The following is an 18,924-nucleotide window of genomic DNA, read 5'->3' as shown; positions in this document are numbered from 1 at the left end:
ACCAATCTGATTGCATCCTCCAGTTCCCTTTTTGCAGCCCTGCCTGGGAGGGACACACAGGACACAACCCAATTGTCTTTCCTGGCATCTCATGCACTAATGATCATTGTCCTACCAGTACTTTGCAGAGTGAGTTGGCTTCCCTAGTTCCCAGGTAACCCAATTTGGGTTTTCCTCCAGTTTTTTAATTAAGCAGAAAGCAATTCCTCTTCTATGAATTGGTGGCCACATTCTGCTCCCAGGTACTGATAAAAATGCAGAATTAATCACTTGCCTGTCAGCATTGGGTGGAACCCCCAACCTCCTCATACCCACAGTGCAAATTTTCATCAAGCAGGAACTCCTGGCCATTTACTAAAGGGGTGATTGAGGAATTCAAAGCACCACACAGCTTCCCTAAGTGGAGGAAGGGAAAACAAAAAGAGATCTTGTTCTTCTTCTGAGGCACAGACTGTTATCATATCACAAAAGCCAGCAGCTGAAAAGATTCCAGTCAGGGAGCACTGTGCCTTGAGAAGGGGTTAGACTGCCTGTCCTTCCCTGGGAGACTGACACCCAGGGATCCATCTGGGATGGAAATGAGTTATCCTGGCTGCTGGGCTCCCAGCCACTATCAGATGCTGAAGTGTTTGACATACCTCCTTCTCTGTGGCTCCTCTTGTCATTGCCCAGAACACGTGCACGAGCAGCTGCGTTCAGCTGTGGTGTCAGATGAACGTTACCTTGAGAACCCAGAAAGCAAAAAACACCCCCGAGCAGAGCGGCTCGACGTTGAGTGGCAGAGGTAGTATTTTATTTCTTTTGAGCATCCCTCCTCAAGGACACTAAATTTAGAGTTTGTAAAACATCACTAAATGAAAACAAAACATTGCCAATAACAAAAATGCAAACCTGCTGGAAAGGAAAATGCAGCAGCATTCAAGTATCAGAAAACATGAGAGCTAAAGTGCTTGAGAGAATTTCTTATCTATGCAGAGCCTGAAGTCAGTGTTCCCCTAGAAATGCTATTTTTAAAACAGCACCTGCCTGGCTGCACAGGATTTTTCACCAATCTATAGCAGGATAACACTACTAAGCCAGAGCCATTAACCCAAAGGGCTAGGAGCAACACATTTCTTTCTGTCCCTCATACTAAAATAAATAATATTCAAAGAAATACATTATAAAGTTCAGGCAGCTGAAGTTGGACTTCAAGGAACGTGACAGAAAGGATTTCCCATGCAGTGAAGTCGCTAGCATGGCCTGAAGCTGAACAAAGCTTTGGTGGGATTTATAAAGTGCTGTTTTTTAGTGTTTTATGCCTGTCTTTAGTAGTGGTTTTTTTCACACCAGCACCGGGGTTGTGAGTTAAAAAAAAATCTGAAGTAACAGACCAATTCTCAGTGGATGCTGGAGCCAGACAGACATTGCACAGTGCACACAAATAACATTAAAAAACTACAAACAAATCAAACCAAAAAAACCCCAAGCCCCAAAACCTAACCCAGTTATGGTAAAACATTTCATCCTTAAAAACAAACACCCACCAAGCACCGAGAGCAAATGAGAAAGTAACATCTGCCTCCAGTCCCCTGGCTTGTCCCAGCAAGGATGGACACTACATAATACAAGCTCAGCAGCAATGGTTGAGAGCCTGAGCCTGCAGGCACTCAGTGCAAAACTCTCCTGGCATTCAGCTCCATGGGAGTGATCCAGTTTTCACCAAAGCCAAAGGGAACCCCCTGCAGGCTTCAGCCAACTTTGGATTAGCCCCATAGATTGACAGAGGGAGCAGGACCTTGCTTTACAGTCACCATTTTTCTATCCAGCCACAAAAGCCACCCCCTGAAATTCCTGGAGGGGTTTTCAACCTTCCCCTCCACGCATGCATTTAACATCCATTACAGTTAATAGCAGTTACACATGCAGATCGATGGGAGAAAAGTCCCAGTCGAGAGGAGTTACTGGTAGTAAGAAAAGAAACCCAGTAGAAATGCTGAGAATTGCTAAAGACCCAGCTCCCTCGAGTGAATCCCTGTTTTGGCAGCTGGCAGGTGCCACCAGGAAGCTCTATGGTGTGTGTTTGGGGGTGCAGGGTGTGTGACACGGGGCGAGCCAGCGGCGCCGTCCCAGCGTCCAGGGAGCGTCCGAGCGCGGCCGTGGCCGCCCTCACTTGGGAGCAGCGTTGGTGAAATCGTCCTGTGCCAGGGAATGGTCTATCCTGAACTCCTCCTCCAGCCCACCGGGAGCCTTGGCCGAATCCCCCCAGGCTGCAGGCTGCACACTGTCCGTGCCGCCCCCCTCCAGCCCCAGGATCTGTCTCTGCACCAGCTTGGAATAAAGGCCTCCTTCTTCCATCAGCTCCTTGTGCGAGCCCTGCTGCACCACGCGGCCCTTGTCCAGCACAATGATGTTGTGTGCCCTCTCCACAGTGCTCAGCCTGTGAGCTATGACCAGCACCGTGTGGTTCTGCAAGTCGCCGTAGATCGCCTGCTGGATCTGCGGGGAGAAAAGGCGTCAGTGCCCGGGCACTGGGACAGCAGCAGCTCTGGACAGGAGATGTGTTCTCCTCTGACTCTGTGTTCTCCTCTGACTCTGAGATGTGTTCTCCTCTGACTCTGAGATGTGTTCTCCTCTGACTCTGAGATGTGTTCTCTGGCTCCCTGCAGCTCTGCCAGCACCACCATGTCCAGCTGAGCTCCCAGCCCATCGCAGTCCAGCCAGGTGAGATGTGAACACAGCTCTGATCCTGCAAGCTGGGGATTTGTTACAGCTGGGCCCCAAATCTGGAGGTGCTGGCTGAGACTGCAGGGAGCTGATAGCTGGTGAATGCAGCTGCTCAGAAAAGCAGGATTCTCTCCTGAGTGTACCAAGGCAAGAGAGGTTTTTTCTCCAGTCAAGAGACAATGGCACTGACGTCTAAAGGCAGGCAGGTGGCCATCAGGCACATGTCACACTGACACCCCTGGGTAGCCAAAACCAGCCCTGGGCTGGCATCAGCTACCACATGTGACTGAGGACCTGAGAGGCAGCAAGCTGCTCCAAGGTCAGACACTTGGGCTGCCCCAGCAGGATTTGTCCCAGCCTTTAACAGGTTTTCCCTCATGTCATTGCATCAGGGAGGCCAAACTGCTGCTGCTGCATCACATCCCAGACAGATAAACCACTTCACAGGATGCTCAAAGCTTTTCCTGCAAGTGTGGCTCCCTTGGTGCCTCGGCTGGGATTTGAGCTCAGGCAGTCCTACTCTCCCTGCTGCAGGACCATTTTACAGAGTCTTCCTCTGTATCCTGTCCTAAAAGGCTGCATGGACTCTCTGCATGCCAATTAACACTTTCCACGTTGAAAAAAAATCAGCAAAGACCCCACCTCATCAGATTTGCCAGGCACTGGCTGCTGTGAGCATGGAATTATTCCTTTCTGGGTGGCTACAAGAGCATACAAGAAAATTCCTGCTATGGAATTAGCCGGAATTCTGACCATTCTGAATAGTATTCTGACCACACCATGTCCAGAGTAAGTTTGTCCACTGGCTGCAAACTGAGGCTACAGCCCATCCTCCAAACCCTCTTTGTCCCAAACACCCAGGTCAGCCGCTCACCGCGTGCTCGCTCTCTGCATCCAGCGCGCTCGTGGCTTCATCCAGGATGAGGATGGGAGGGGCTCGGATCAAGGCCCTGGCAATCGCCACCCTCTGCTTCTGCCCACCTGAGAGCTGAGCTCCCTTCTCACCTGCCTCTGTTGGGTCAAGGGAGAGAGCGGAAGGGGTCAAAATAAAACTCAAGAGGTGGCAGGAAGCAGCTCCAGGCCCAGCAGCGGGGTGGGTACCTGTGTGGTAGCCGTCCTGCAGCTCGGTGATGAAGTTGTGGGCGTTGGCTTTTTGGGCAGCCTGAACCACTGACTCGAAGGAGGCTGAAGTTAAACCATAGGAAATATTGTCTGCAATAGAGCGGGCGAACAGCACAGGCTCCTGGCTCACCAGGGAGATCTGCAGGAAGCAAGGGAGAGCAGGGGTCAGGAGCAGAATGATATCTCAGACCACTGATATTTGTTCCTGCTGAGTAAGGACTGAGATCAAGATACAGAAATGTCATTAACAAAGAAATAGAGCTGCTCAAGGTGAGCTTCCAGTGAGGATGCCAAAGCCAGGGCGCCCAGTTTGCATCTTCTGCTGGAAAGATGCAAATTTCTTTTCGCAGGAAAGAAACCTGATGCAATGCTGGCACGTTGGTATCTGGGATGGGCTTCCCCCTCCTAAAGCCTGCTGTGGTTTTGCTCCAGATCTGTTATTCCCATTACTGTTTGCTTTTCCCAGAGTGGAAAACCAGTTGCTGGGATAAGTCAAGCTGGAGAGAGACCCTTTCCCAGGCCTTTCCTGATTTTCCTTTCAAGGCCAGTAGTCACACTTGGGCCATGTGAATGAGCCCTCTTGCATCTTTTAATCCCAAATGAGCAAGTTAGGGATGTAACTGCTGCAATTCCTTAATTGCTTAGCTAGAGTCTCCCTGTCCTGCCTTACAGCCATGGCTGTTCACTGTCACGTTCAGCTGCTTTATCAAACCCTTGATATTGGAATAAATCAAACCTTTCAAACTGTTACTCAGAACTGTGCATGAGAAAGCCAGGGAGACACAGTCATATTTTAATTGACTTCTGCCCATGCCCCTAACACCACACCAGGCTTTCTAAACTGAAAGACTTGCTTGGCCTTTGATTTTCACTCCATACGGGCAGGGAATGTAAATTAGTCACAGTGACTTTGGCTCTCCAGCCTGTCTCTGATCAATTGTTTTCAGGTTTTCCTGCTGACTGCTGAGGCCATTTGCTCTGGGGGCAAACAAAGGAGGCAGTTACTTGCAGAGATGAAGGCTGATCTGTGCTGACACACAGATGAGAGCTGAGGGGCCCAGACCCCTCTCCCAGGCAAAGCATCAGCCCTTCTGGTGCTCCAGCTGCTGCCAGGATCCTGAGAGGTTTAACTCCCCATTAGCTGAGAATTACTTTAAGATCTTAAGGTAGTAATTGCTGGAGGAATGCAAAACTCTTTTTCCAAACCCAATTTAGATGATAATTAATCCAACAGCCAAAAACATATTTCTACTGTGTTGGCCAAAAAATACCAAACAAAACATGTTTTTTGTTCTGTTTTTGGAAGGCTTCCCCTTCCCCTTGAAACCACCCTCCATCCCTTTCCCTTCCACCCCCACAAATTATCCAAATTAATTTCTTGGACCACTTCCAAGCCTCCAGCTTTCTGGACGTTTCTGAAGCTGCCAGATCAAATCCAAAGCAACGTGCAGCAATGCCATGCATCCCCTCTGAGCCCTGCAGGTGGTCACTGGGCTAAGCAGAACACAGGAATCACAACCAGAATACGGGTATCAGTCGCTCGTACCACGGAGTGCAGGTACTTGTGATCGTACATGTTAATGGGACGCCCATCCAGCAGCACCTGCCCGTCCTGCAGAGGGTAGAAGTTCTCCAGGATGTTGACACAGGAGCTCTTCCCACTCCCTGAAGGGCCCACCAGTGCTGTCACTTTGCCGGGGTGCAGGGTGAAGGACACGTTCTGCAACATGGATGGGAGAGCGTGCTCAGGTCCAGGCTTTTACAAGAGAAGTAGCCAGAACCTGGCCACAGTGACCCTCTGCCTTGGTGATGTGCCACATCAGCATTTCTGCTGGCTCTGAAGAAGCAAATTGCTTCAGATTTGCCTGCTGATGTAGCAGGTCCTCTAAAAATCAAACTGACCTCTTTGCTGCTTCCCCCTGCCTCATGATCCCAGAAACAGTCTGAAGCAGCTTGGCACAGAGCCCTGTACCATGCTGACATGTTTAATGCCTGAGCAGGGAACAAGGCTTTTATTAATAAAGCTCATTCCTAGTAAGGAAGGCTGGCCCTAAACACCCGCTGCTCCTTTTAATCTGTTTTCCAGCACGCACTGAGCCTGCCTTTACCCATCTCTGACAGGCAGCTGACACTGCCCAGGGGCTGGGGCTCGGCTCTGGCCAGGCTGGAGCAGCAGCCGTGGTGCTGGGAGCGGGCAGTGCCCACGGGGCTCACCTGGAGCACCTGCGTTGCGGAGCGAGTGCGGTAGGAGAAGGTGACATTCCTGAACTCCACCTTGCCATCCACGTGATCCGGGGCCAGGGACCCGTCGTGCACCATCGTGGGCTTGCGGTCAATGAACTCAAAAACCTTCTCAGCAGCTCCCACCCCCTGCATGAGGCCGCTGTACACAGAGCCGATGGACTGCAAGGGAACAGGACACGGTGAGACCTTCCCGAGTGAGGAGGGAATCAGTGCCACTCCTAAGGAGAACAGCTGGAGCTTTCCCAAATCTGCCATTGCCTGACATTGACTGCAGTCATCAGACACAGGAAAAGAAAACTCTTCCTCCTCTGTTGGGTGGACAACCCAGAGAAAAGGAGTTTTTCAATATTAAACCCAGAGCCGCAGAACAGTTTGTACTGTAACTGCCCACCCCACCAGGAGGGAAAAGAACCCCCAAACCAAACTAAATCCCCACCAAAACCACAGCTTGGGAACCCCACCAGAGCCTGCAGTCATCTGAGCAGATGGTGAGAGCCAGGCAAGCTGCCTCCAGCTCTGCTCTGCCCCTGCCCAGAGGCTGAAGAACCACCAAAACCACACTTGGCTGTGAGGAAACCTCGACTGGATCATTCCTGCCTGGATTAGCCAAATTTATGCCTCTGCAAGGGGAAGGCAGCCCTGGGTGGGCTCTACCATCCCACCCACAATCCCATGTTGCTAACGTGCTGCCAACGCAGCAGCTTGCAGCCTATTCCAGAGAAAAAAAAAAGTAATATAATTAAGTTTTTAATGAAGCCTGAAATTTAACAGGCAGCTTTGTAATCCCTTCATTCTTCACGCCAGGAAATGTGCTTGGCAGGCAGCCAGGGCTCTGCCCTTCAGCAGGGCCAGCCTGACCCCTCTGGTCCCAGTTGCCTTTTTGGGGGGACAAACTTCTTCAGGAACATGAAGGTTGTGGGACCACAGCAGGGGAGGAATGGGGAGCAGAGGGGAGAAACCCCGCTCTGGCAGTGCCCCAGCTCCTAAGGAATGTGTCATGGGAAACTCAGCACTGGACCTCTCCCTGCAACTGCCCTGGGACCTTCAGGGAGATAGAAGGGGTAGCCCAGAGTGTGGGGAGGCCCTGGCACAGGTTACCCAGAAGTGTCCAAGGTCCAAGGCTGGGTTGGATGAGGCTTGGAGCAGCCTGGGAAGGTGTGGAAGGTGCCCCTGCCTGTGGCAAGGAGTTGGAGTAAGATGGTCTTTAAGGTCCCTTCCAACCCAACCCAGTTTGGGATTCCCTGCTAGAACTGACTCACCTCCATGCAGTCTCCCAAGACAAACTCATAAATGATGAAGGATATCAGGTTCCCACTTGTCATTTGCCCAGAGATCACGAGGTGCCCACCATAGTAAAGGATGCTGACCTGGACCACCAGCAGCGTCAGCTGAAAGGAAGAAAACACCCCAGGATCAGCAAGGACAAGGGATATTTTGTCATTACTCACACAACAGCCCAAACTTCATGTGCTGACATTTATTCTTTGAGCCTTGAACTGAGGATCCCTGACAGTGCAGCTGACAGCCCTAGGAGTGAGCATGGAAATGAGAAAAACAACTCGAGTACATGGGCTGATTTAAGGAGCTGGGCAGATATCGTTCAACAAAACAAGTCCCAAGGGACAGCAGCCAAGGAGGCAGAATTTATCTGAAATAACAGAGCATCTCATGAACTCTCTTGGACTAAGGTCCTCAAGCATAATAATCTATGTTAAATTATCCACGGCAAGCAGTCACCTCACCACTAAAATAAACTTTCTGTTATATGAGTGTGACACATTTTAATTTAGAACACAAAATCAAGCCAGGAGTTAAATGCAGAATTAACTTCCTTGCCTGTACAAGTCCTTGAAGCATAACCCCAGCTGTTGTCTGAAGTCAGTGTGGGGGGTACCACCTACTCTAGAAAGGAGACAGCTCAGCTGTGATGTGAAATATCAGCCCCTTTTATTCAGCTGGTTTTGTTCCATGCTGCCCCGGTGCTCCAAAAAGCAGCGATGCCCTGGTGCCCATGGGACCAGAAGAGGCTGTAAATTCACACAGACAAAAATACAGGGGAAAAAAATGCCTCCTATATGGCTCTGCCATGATCTGACCTCAAGCTCCTGTGTTCCCTGCAAGAAGGACTGAGCTATATCCATTCTTCATTCTATGTGAGCCCTGCAGGAGTGGGTTTTTTGGGATTTTGCCTTCTTAGATTTGTCAGGATCAGTTCATGCTCCAGCTTCACCTGGGAGCCCAGAAACAATAAAACCCTAATAATGCTCCCATTTTGTTTCCAGATTTGGGAAACCATAAAGACTCTCACAGCTGCACGAAGGCACCAGAGCTCACAGACTGCCTTGATCCCTGAATGTGCAGAGACAAGGGCAGCCTCACGTGAGGATTTTGCCAACACTGGAGAAGTCCCAAACCATCTGGTGTTAAACAATGAAAAAGCACTTTGCAGGGGGAGAAAAAAAAAAAGTAACAAAACCCAAAGCCCAAGTCCAGCAGCCTCCCCCTGCCACCACCCACACACAGAAATTCTCCGTTCCTGAGCAGGAGCTCAACCAACGCCGCGGCTGCTCCAGCCGGAGCCCCGGAGCGGAGCTGGCACAGGCACACACTGCAGCACCACGCAGCCATGGGCTGCTCCACGACCTTGAGCTCTTATCAATCACTGCCCCATTTGCAGGGGAAAACAGGCAGTTCCATGGAATGACACAACGCTGCCTCGGGATGGAACAGGATGTGTTTTTTTGATGGATGAAAATAACAAACGATCAAGAGCCCAGGGATTGCTGGCAGCAGACAGCAGGGCTGGGCTCACCCCACAGAGAACCACGTGTGCTCTGGGACCTGGAGAGACTCCTGCCCACCCCAGCCCCATGCAGGGAAGCCCCAGGGCCATCACCTACCCCGCTGGACCAGACATAGTAGGTGTAAGCCATGGCCTCCCTCTTGTTGAGCTTGTACACCTGCTGCAGCTTCTGCCAGTACACGTTGGCCTCCGTCTCCTCGTTGGCGAAGCTGCGGACGGTCTTCATGGCCGAGATGGTCTCCTCAGCCGTGTTGTTGGCCTTGGCCAGAGCGCTCTGCACATCCTTGGAGAGCTTCTGCAGGGAGCAGGGGGAGGCACAGGGAGCTCAGCAGGTGCCATGCTCACATCTCCCCTCTCGCCCCAGTTCCACCAAGGGACTCCAAATGGGGAGGAGAGATGGCACAAGGACAGGCAGATGCATGCAGGACATTCCACAGCCCAACCACCTCTTCTGTCAGATCTGAGATGCTTCCACTCCTGGGCACGAAGCAAGGTAAGAGCCCAGGCTACACCTGTCTGCTCACACAGGTTTAATGTCACCTTCCTGCCCCACCTGCTGGCAGCAAAACAATCCAGCACCACTGCCACTGGCTCCAAGGCCACCCATAAGCTCCTTGATGGATTCCCATGGAGACCAACCCCGCACTGTGGCAATGCCAGCTGCTCCTGCCTACCTGGTAGTACTTCCCATAGACATCAGACACCAGCATGATGATGGGGAAGCCCATGAAGGTGACCAGGGAGAGCTTCCAGGAGAGGCTGAACATGAAGAAGATCACGCCCGTGGCCTTCACCACGTTGCGCAGGAAGATGTTGATGTTCTGGGAGACCAGGTCGCTCACGATGGTCGTGTCCGACGTCAGGCGGGAGATGACGTCCCCTGCAGCAACGAGGGGTCGGGGAAGGGGAGAGCAGGGACGTGTCACCACGGCAGGTCACTGCCTGGCTGTGTCTCACACCCCATGGCAGAGCCAGATGGAGCTCCCCATCCAAGCAGCCGGGGGTCTGAGGGGTGCCATGGAAGGGGGGCAACTCTCCACCACTGTGGGTGCAAAGCAAGACGGAGGAGCTCAGATTGCTGCGTGCATGAGGAGCAGGAGGTGGCACCTGAAGCACAAGCCACATCCCTGGGTCACCAAGGGTGGCTGTGGGACAGCAAAGGGGACTGTGGCAGCATCCTGTGCTGGAGGGCAGCCACAGGCCACACACAGCCCACAGCCTGGAGCCGACCCAAGGGACCTGAGGAAGGGTCCACTACTGAGGGGTGAAGCTCTGGCGGTGCCTTTTGGTGGAGCTGAGTGTTACAGCCAGCAAACATCACACTGAACTCCTAAATCCTTGGCCTGTGTTTGAGTCCAGCTGAATTCCCATGCTTTTGTGCAAGTCCAGGGTTACCCGTATCCCACTTCCAGTAACATCTCTGCTGTTCTCAGCTACCAAGGCACTGCTAAATACAGCAACAGCCTCAAAACTAAAAATACCACCAAGACAAAATTAAATGTGTGAAAATTACACCAGAGTGGCATGGTCTGGGACAGGACTGAAATGTGAGCAGGGAAAGGAACAAGCACACCCAGCAAGCCTCACACATCCAAAGTTTCAGGGACAGGAGCAGAGCTGGAGAGAAGCCCACCAATAGGGAGAAAGGAAATGGGAGTTTTGGGGGTGAGACTTGATGGGTGGCAATGGGACATCCCCACAGAGGGAGGCCACAGAAAGGGAAAAGCTTTCTGCCCCTATTTCTAACCACCAGCACGTGGGTGCTGCCTCTGTCTGCCCCCAGTCTGCTGTGTGACAGAAGAGCAAGCCAAGGGGAAAAAATCTGAGAAAGAGGGGTTAGGGCAAATCCAGGTGAGAGAGGAACCAACCTGTGCGATTCTCATCAAAAAAACTCATCTCCTGAGACACCAGCGACCTGAAGAGGCAGTTGCGAAGGCGGATGTTCAGCCTTGCAAAGATGAGCGTGAAAACGCCGCCCCGGATACCTGCGGCAAATGAGCTAATTGCAGATAAGAAACGTTATAGAGCCATGGACACGAAACCCTCTCAGCAACACAAACACCCCCACGCCGGGCCAAGGGCCTGGGCAGTGCTGACAGCACTTTTCACCAGCCCACACCTCTCCTGGGGGCCACCAGCACAGTGGTGGCTGGTGCTAACCGTGGTGGTCACAAGTTTTGGGAGGGAACACAGCACTGCTGGAACAGCATTGCCCAGGGAACCCATTCCCTGTGTCCATTCCTGCTCCCCCACCTCCAGCAGATGGACATGAAGGGCCACACAAAAGCCTCGTGACTGCCAGCCACGGCCTCTCTGCATCCAGAATTCCCAGCACATCCCTGGGGTCTGGTGGAGTGGGTGCCTGTGCCCACCATCACCACGAGCTCCTGTGGGAAAACCCCAAATTCCTTGCCAGGGCCAAACCCAGCCCCTGGATTACCTTCCTATGGCGAGCAGGGACATGACCAGCACGGCTGTGGAGAAGCGATCCATGCTCTTCTGCACCACGATGCCGTCGATGGCCAGCCCTGTGTAGTAGGGCAGGAAGGTCTCTCCTGCAGGACAAGCACAGGACAGGCAGGGTCAGCCCCACTGCATGGGATTGGCACAGGACCTGTATTCCCAACTGTGTCAGCCTGTGGACAGCCCCATTCCCTCCACAGAAATACTCAGCCATCACACAACAAGCCCTGTGGCACATGGGGATGTTGCACTCCCAGTGTATTTTATCCCTATTGCATTTGTTTTTTCCTTATTACATTTTTCACCAACCTCATGCAGCACGTGCCACCCAGCACCCCCTAAAAAAAGCAATCCTAGGGTGCTTCCACAGCTCCTCCATCCCTCCTGGTGAGGACAGAAGCACCCCATGCCCTGCCAGGTCCCTTCACTCACCCAAGGCGGCCACGAGGAGGAAGAAGGAGGCGATGCCCAGGAAGAAGGCGTCTGGCTTGGTGTAGGACAGCAGTTTATGGATGGTGGGACCTGCTGCCTCCTCCCTCTTGTCCCTGGAGGTGCCCCCATCACAGCTCTCCTCCACCTCAGCACGGGACTCAGAGCCGGGCCCCAGCGCCTCGCGGGAGGAGGTGACACAGGCCAGCAGCTGCCACAGCCCGAAGGTGGCCGCCAGCGCCACATAGGTCCAGGCAAAGAGCCCCCAGAACCAGGGGTCCCTGATGGTTTTCCGCACCTCCGAGTAGAGCAGCAGCTTCACCATCATGTAGATGCCCATGAGGAGGCAGACGACGGCGATGAAGGTCCGCGACGCGCGCAGCCGCCGGGGCCCGTAGGCCGTGTTGGTGGCCACGCCGATGGCGGCCCCCAGCAGCACGCAGCTGCGGTACAGGCAGCCCCCCCAGATGTCCAGCAGAGAGTTGAAGATGTTGAAGTGCCGCAGGTCCTGCAGGACATTCCGGCCGCCCTGGCCGTGGGTGTAGAGCAGCGTGGTGACCACCACGTCGGCCCCGCTGAGCGCCAGCGTGCTGGCCACCGCCTTCCAGGCGCGCATCCTCGTCACCAGCCTGGAGGTCACTGACGGCGTGAGGGGCAGCCCTAACACAGCAAGGATGGGCTCATGTCGGCCTCTGCTGCGGGGTAGAAGAGGGGAACGGGGTTATTTACCCCAGGGAGGAGGCAGGGAAAGGGAAGCAGGATGGGGGGACAACCGTGCCAGCGCCCCACCCACCCATCCTGACCCCAGACACCCCTGTCTGCACCTCCCTCCCCTCCCCTGCTGCACACGCCCCAAGGTATTTCATTAAATGAGCAGCACAAATGAAAACAAACTTCTCTCCCGGATGACTTCACCCATCCTGAATCCCAAAGCAGAAATCTGCGTGTCCCGATGGAAATCTTTGTCCCTGCTTGCTGGGTGCTGCCATGAGATCCCTGCAGCCACGTGTCCTGCTCTAGGGAGCTGTGCAGGTGTTAAACTGGACAGTCATGATCCCAGAGTCCCTGCCCACCTTCCCCAGGACAAAGCTGAAACCAATCAGTCAAAATCGTAGGAAAGTAGACAAGGGAGCAGCTCAGCTCTTCGATGGATCCCCTCATGAAAATAAGACTAAACCATAGGTACTGCAGCTTGTCACACCTCACTGTCCCCAGTCCTCTCGGATATTAATTCGAAGTCGCTCACTAAACCCGCTGTGCAGCCAGCGTGCAGTTCAATGACACAACAAAAATCCCGAGAGGAAATTAAAAAGGGATTGGAATTCCACAGCCGCGTCCCGCGGGAGAGGGAGGCTCCGGGACGGGAAGGAGCTGCCTCTGCTGTCACCCAGGAGCAGCGATGGAGGGACAGGCTCTGAATGGACACGGAAAGGGCAGAAAGCTCGACTTGCTGTGAGCCGGGCTCCTGCTCCGGTGCCATGCCTTGAGGAGCCACGCGTTGGCAAGAGGGAGGTCCCTGAAGCTGGGATTTGTGCTGGGTCAGCAGCTGGTGACGGTGCACAGTGCGGACAGGGGGTGCCATGTGCCGGCCACACTCCGGCCCCCAAAACCAAACCCAGGCACCAAGGGCAGCCCTCGGCACCGCGCAAGCTGCGCCCTTGGGCGAGAGCTGCTGGCTGGGTAAAAAGCTAAAAAAGCGGAGGAAAGCAGGGCAGAGGCTGCAGTTTGGATAAGCACGGGGTGGGTGGGGAAGGAGGGATGGAGGCAGAGCAGAGCAGAGCAGCGATGCCAGGGAGGAGCAGCACACGCTTCCCAGGCTGCTCGCTGCTGCCATCCGCTGCAAAGCTGCGCGGATCCGGCCCGTGGAGGAGGAGGAGGAGAAGGAGGAGTAGGAGGCAGCCACCGCAGCTCCCCACCACCCGCAGCAGTGTCCCCAGCCCCCAAGGCACAGCCCAAGGTCCCCACTCGCATCCCGCCTTCCCACGGAGCAGAACGTCCCGAGGGTGTCGGGGGACACCGGGGAAGGGCCGTGCCCGCCCTACCCCGGCCGGACACCCACACACGGCTCCCCCCTCGGCGGCAGCTCAGCCTCGCCCGGCTCTTACCGGCGGCGGCTCGGGGATCAGCGGGATCAGCCCGTTCCGAGCGGCGGCGACGCGTCCCGGGAACAAGGTCGGTGCTGGGCGTGGCTCTGCCTTGGCCACGCCCCCAGCCACGCCCTCCCCTGCGGCGCGCGCCCGGCCCCGCCCACAGCGCGGGGACCCCCCCATGAGACCCGAATTTGGGGGTCCCCGGTGCCCCCGGTCCGGTAAACCCCAGCCCAACGCGGAAAAGGCAGCCCCGGAAATTTCCCCACCTTAGGGGTTTTTTTATCCTCTCTGAATATAGATGTGTTTGAATTTTTAAAAATTGTTTTATTGGTTCTGTGTCACTTCTGCAGTAGAGAGGGAAAATACAACATGAGTTGGCTCAAAAGCAACCGGAAAAGGGGCTAGAAATCATATTTTAATGATACATAATGATGTTAATGATGAATAAGTTAATCCTTAAAGAGGGGCTCAGCAGAGGTTTAATTAACCCCTCGAGAGGGACTTGACAAGGGTTTAATTAACCCCTAACACAGAGGGATCCACTTTCAAGAAATCCAGCTTGTAAATTCCTTTTCCCCTTCACCTCCCACTCTAACTCTCAAGGAGCAGAAGGGCTCAGGCTCTTCCCTGGACAGCACCCATGCATCCAGGTGGGCTAGAGGGCTGACAGAGGGACAGGGCAGTGTCATTTTCCCAAAGTTTCCATGTGTTTTTAGAGTTAAACAAAAACCACCCCTGTGACCCTCAGCAGCACAGACACAGATGTCAGAATTCCTGGAGTTCACACCATTTCTGGAGAGAACAGAATGGTGATGTTACAAAAGACAAATTCATTTTTCTCTGGATAACCAAAACCAAAACCACCACACTCTGTTGTTGATTTTATTTCTGCTAATAAGTGCTTAAAACAAAACAAAAATCTCACTTCAAGCCCTTCCCACATCCACCAGGAACACAGTCAGACCTGGAGTGACTATTCCTGGCTCAGGCTCACAGCAGGGACACTTTTAAGCTGCAGGAAACATCGTCCATGGCTAAGCCAGGTCTGGTTTCTGCTTCTCTTCCATCTGCACCCAAATCACTCCTGGGCTTTGGTGCAATCACTCTCAAAGGGCAACTTCCAAGCCACAGTCAAGGTGGAGCTTTCTGGCAGGACTGAGTCTCTCCCTGCCAGCCCTGAACGAGGACGGTGCCACCGCCCTCGGGATAACCCAAGGGCAAACCCAGACCAGGAAGGGACTGAACAGACCCCCTTGTGTGAACCTTCCCCTTCCTTTCTCCCAGGACAGAGCAGGCACTTCTGCACCCTGCACTCCCATGCAGCTGGGCCACAAACCTCGGGGACAGCCCGTGCTGTCCCCAGCGCTGCAGGACCCCAGAACACCCCAGGGTTAACTGGGTTTCTTCCCAGCAGGCATGCTCTGCTCAGGGGGCAGCACTGTCTCTATCTGGAATGACACAATCTGGCCCTTCTTCAGCTTCTTCAGAGAGCTGGCAGGGCTGCCCCCAAACACATTTTCTTCCACTTTGAAGGCCAGAGAGGGCAGGCTCCGAGTTTTCCTTTTCACACCCTTCCGCTCCCGCTTGCAGGCCGTGGTCATGTTGGAGATCACCTGTCAGGAGAATGGAGGGGCTGGGCTTCCAGGTGTCACTCAGGAATCAGCTCTGACACAAGCTCAGGGAATCCCAGAATCACAGAATCCTTAGGGCTGGAAGGGACCTCTGGAGATCATCCAGTCCAGGCAGGGTCACCTGGAGCAGGTGACACAGGAATGGTGCAGGTGGGTTTGGAACATCTCCACAGAGGGAGAATCCAAGACCTCCCTGGGCAGCTCCAGTGCTCTGCCCTCCTTAATGGAAAGAAGCTCTTCCTCATGTTAAGGTGGAACTTCTTGTGGTTTAGTTTACAGCCATTCATCCTCATCCTGTCACTGGGCACCACTGAGAAGAGCCTGACACAATCATCTGACACCCCTCAGAGACATTTCTGTGGGTTGATGAGATCCCCTGAGTCTTGTCCAGACTGAGCAGGCCCAGCTCCCACAGCCTCTCCTCATAAGAGAGATGAGTGAGAGCAAGCAGTGTCAAAACTGGATGCACCTGGGGCAAGGGAGAGACTCAGCAGAGGCTCCCCAGCCTTGTTCTCACCCCAAACCAGCAGAGACTTTGCAATGTGAAGCTGCAGTTCCACTCCGTACCCAGAGCTGTCAGTGCTCCATCAGCAGAGGGCAGAAGGGGATCTAGGCTGGAGTGCCACAAAGCCCAGGGAAGCTTTATCACCTCCTGTTAATTACAGCCCCAATCCCTGCCTGGATGCAGGAGAGCTGTGATCCCAACACCAGAGGTTCCCTTAGGGACAGGACAGAGCTCTCACTGCCCTGTGCCACGATGTGCAGCTCCATTTCACAAAAGGGGAGTTGAGACAGTGGGGCTGAGCTGCCAAAGGGATCAGATCCTACATATCCAGCTCCCAGGTCCTCCTCTCTCCTTCCCACATTCCTCCTGTCATTCCCTGGCAAGAACCATGGTCCAGGTGAGATCAGAGAGAACCACACAACCCTGACTGAGCAAACAAAGCACTTGAGCCTTGTCTGTGATTTTTTGGCACACAGCTCACCAAGCACTTCACAGAGGACACTGAGGTCACTTTTCAAGTGAAGGAACTAAGGAAGAGACAAAATGAGCTGCCCAAGGTCACCCAGCAGGTCAGAGACAGTCAGGAGCTGCATGCTGACTTTGCTCCCCAAGCCCATCTCCCTGCCCACTGGGCCACTCCTCCTCATGGCAGCCCCAACCTCTTCCCATTTTAGGCCAGGTTTACTTTAAACCTCTGTAGTTACACAGCATCTCCCTGAAGGCTTCTTGTCCCTGCCTAAGGAGGGACTCTCCTGGCTGATTTGGGATGCAGATTGCAAGGCAGGGAGCTGGGCACGCTGGGACACAGCTCTCATTGAGCCTGATGGGGCAAGTCAGTCCCTGCTATTTCATCAGCCCTCTCTGAGCAGCACCACCAGCAGCTCCCTGTGCTGCTGGCCCAGAGGGTCCAGCTCTGCTCCTGCTGCCCCTGGCACACACTGAGGTACCACCTCTCCTCTCAGGCCAGGCTTGGATTCAGTTGCAAAACGATTTCAAGGCACCACAAGACTTACAATCTCCTTCACCACGTTCTGCTGCTCCTGCACCATGGCTGTGAACGGCGGGAGGCTGTCGGCCTTGCCGGAGCCAGCCCCCTGCTCTTTAGAGTCCTTGACAAAATCCACCTGCAAGGCACAGATTCGGGTGTTACTCTGCAACCATGGCAGTGCCAAAGCTCCTGCAAGGCTCCCCTGGCTGGGCAGTTACCTCTGAGGACAGGCACACGTATCTGTTGAACATGAGGAAGAAGGGGCTGTACTTGGTGGCGGAGTTGACCGAGGTGCGGAACTCGAAGAGCAGGGGGTCCAGGTGTGCGTCCCACTCGCTGGGCTTCTCGTTCACCACGCTGCAGATGGAGGCCCTGAGCACCTCAGCACTGCAGTCACCAGGGCTGGGGGGGTCTGTGGGGTCTGTGGGGGTCAGGAGCTGGGAGATGTTCCAGCGCTCACACAGGTGCCGGCTGACCTGGGAGAACGCAGAGATCACGGAGTGTCAGCACCACTGCAGCCCCCAAGGCACTGTGCCCCCTGTGCCAGGAGAGCCTGGGAAGCAGAAAACACTCCCCAGAAAAGTCAGAGCCTGGGAAAACGTTTTGCAATGAAGCATATCACTTGGAAGCTGGGTTAATCCCAGGGTAGGGCTGGAATTTCATGCACACGATCTTTCCTAAGCAGAGAAGAACTTGCACCACTGATCCACAACCTTAAATCCCTGCCAAGGTGAAAGCATTGGCAAATCAGCTCCCACTCCCAACAGGGCTGGGCAGGGATAAGGCAGCATCAGCTCCTCACTCTGTTACACAGCACATCACAACTCTGCCTTCAGGACCTGCTGCTCAAAAAACCTGCTGAAGGTCACACTGCCCAAAAAACCTGCTGAAGGTCACATTGCCCCAAAAAACCTGCTGAAGGTCACACTGCCCAAAAAACCTGCTGAGGGTCATGGTGCTTCCCCCTGAACCACCCCACACCAGACCTACCTCCTCACAGAAGTCCCAGCTCTGACTGGTGTAAATGTTCTTGGAGGCACCAAACCTGGGCAAGAAGAGGACACACAACTGGTTTTACTCCATCAGCTGAGGCAGAGCCCAAGGAGTTCCATCTTTATGGGTGCAAATGGGATAGGAAGGGGACAGGACCCTCCAGTGGAGCTGGTGCTAACGGGGTTGCTGTGACCTCCCCAAGAGCAGAGAGGTCTGCTGGTCCCTCTGTTCCAAACCAGCCAAGCCTGGTTGCTTTTGAATGATGAGGCAGCAGGAGAAATGAGAGAAGCTTCTTGCTCTGAATTCAAATCTCCACTGGCCCCACGTGTTTTCCACAAGGACAATGTCACATGGTGACACAAACACTTTCTAGGAGAAATCTGGGAATGGCTTTAAAGCTTCTGCACAGAACTGGGACACAGCTCCCCTGGCCTCGGGCTACTCAGAGAAACATTTCTGCCTCTTTCTTCTCAGCCCATAACAGGAGGGTAACAGGCTCCTCCCAAGGACTTTGTAAAGAGCAACTGAGAGGCACTGCATGGTCTCTCCTGTAGAAGGGACAGTTCCTGCTCTCACAGGAAAACATCCTGAGAGCACTGGGTATTCTTGCAACACACCCCATTGCACTGCAGAGGTGCAGTATAACCAACAGCAGAGCAGCCCACCTGTAAAAAACAGTAGCCAGGGCTTTAGCCACGGAGAAGGGATCTTTCTTCTGCAGAGGAGCAGCCTCCACCCACTTGGTGAAGTAGTCAGTCACAAGCAGGACGTGTGTGTTGCTCTGGCTTGTCTCAGGAAAAGGCCCTGCGTAAACAACCATAAAAAAAAAAAAAAAATCAATGTGATGCCGTCATACCCCCCAAAGGGGGAAAGTTAAAAACCCAATCGCTGCAGAAGTGACCACGACTCTCCTCTGCAATGTCATTCGGCCAGAACATCTTCGGTGACTT

At 53.8% G+C, this 18,924-nt stretch overlaps 1 protein-coding gene across 1 annotated transcript; it reads right to left on the bottom strand.

Moving 5' to 3' along the window:
• Positions 1-771: 771 nt before the first annotated feature.
• On the bottom strand, positions 772-13,957 carry ABCB9 (ATP binding cassette subfamily B member 9). The gene is made up of 12 exons (XM_033076062.2): positions 13,873-13,957; positions 11,771-12,462; positions 11,316-11,430; positions 10,744-10,874; positions 9,550-9,755; positions 8,973-9,170; positions 7,332-7,460; positions 6,043-6,231; positions 5,375-5,548; positions 3,808-3,967; positions 3,581-3,717; positions 772-2,478 (listed from the first exon to the last, which is right to left on the bottom strand). The coding sequence occupies exons 2-12, from the start codon at positions 12,381-12,383 to the stop codon at positions 2,149-2,151; spliced, it is 2,382 nt and encodes a 793-aa protein (XP_032931953.1). The 5' UTR covers positions 12,384-12,462; positions 13,873-13,957; the 3' UTR covers positions 772-2,148.
• Between the last annotated feature and the right edge of the window lie 4,967 nt (positions 13,958-18,924).

The sequence above is a fragment of the Catharus ustulatus genome, chromosome 18 (assembly GCF_009819885.2).
Source record: "Catharus ustulatus isolate bCatUst1 chromosome 18, bCatUst1.pri.v2, whole genome shotgun sequence".
NCBI classification, from domain to species: domain Eukaryota; kingdom Metazoa; phylum Chordata; class Aves; order Passeriformes; family Turdidae; genus Catharus; species Catharus ustulatus.
The sequence above is the reverse complement of the archived record's forward strand: the minus strand, read 5'-3'. Positions and strand labels throughout refer to the sequence as shown.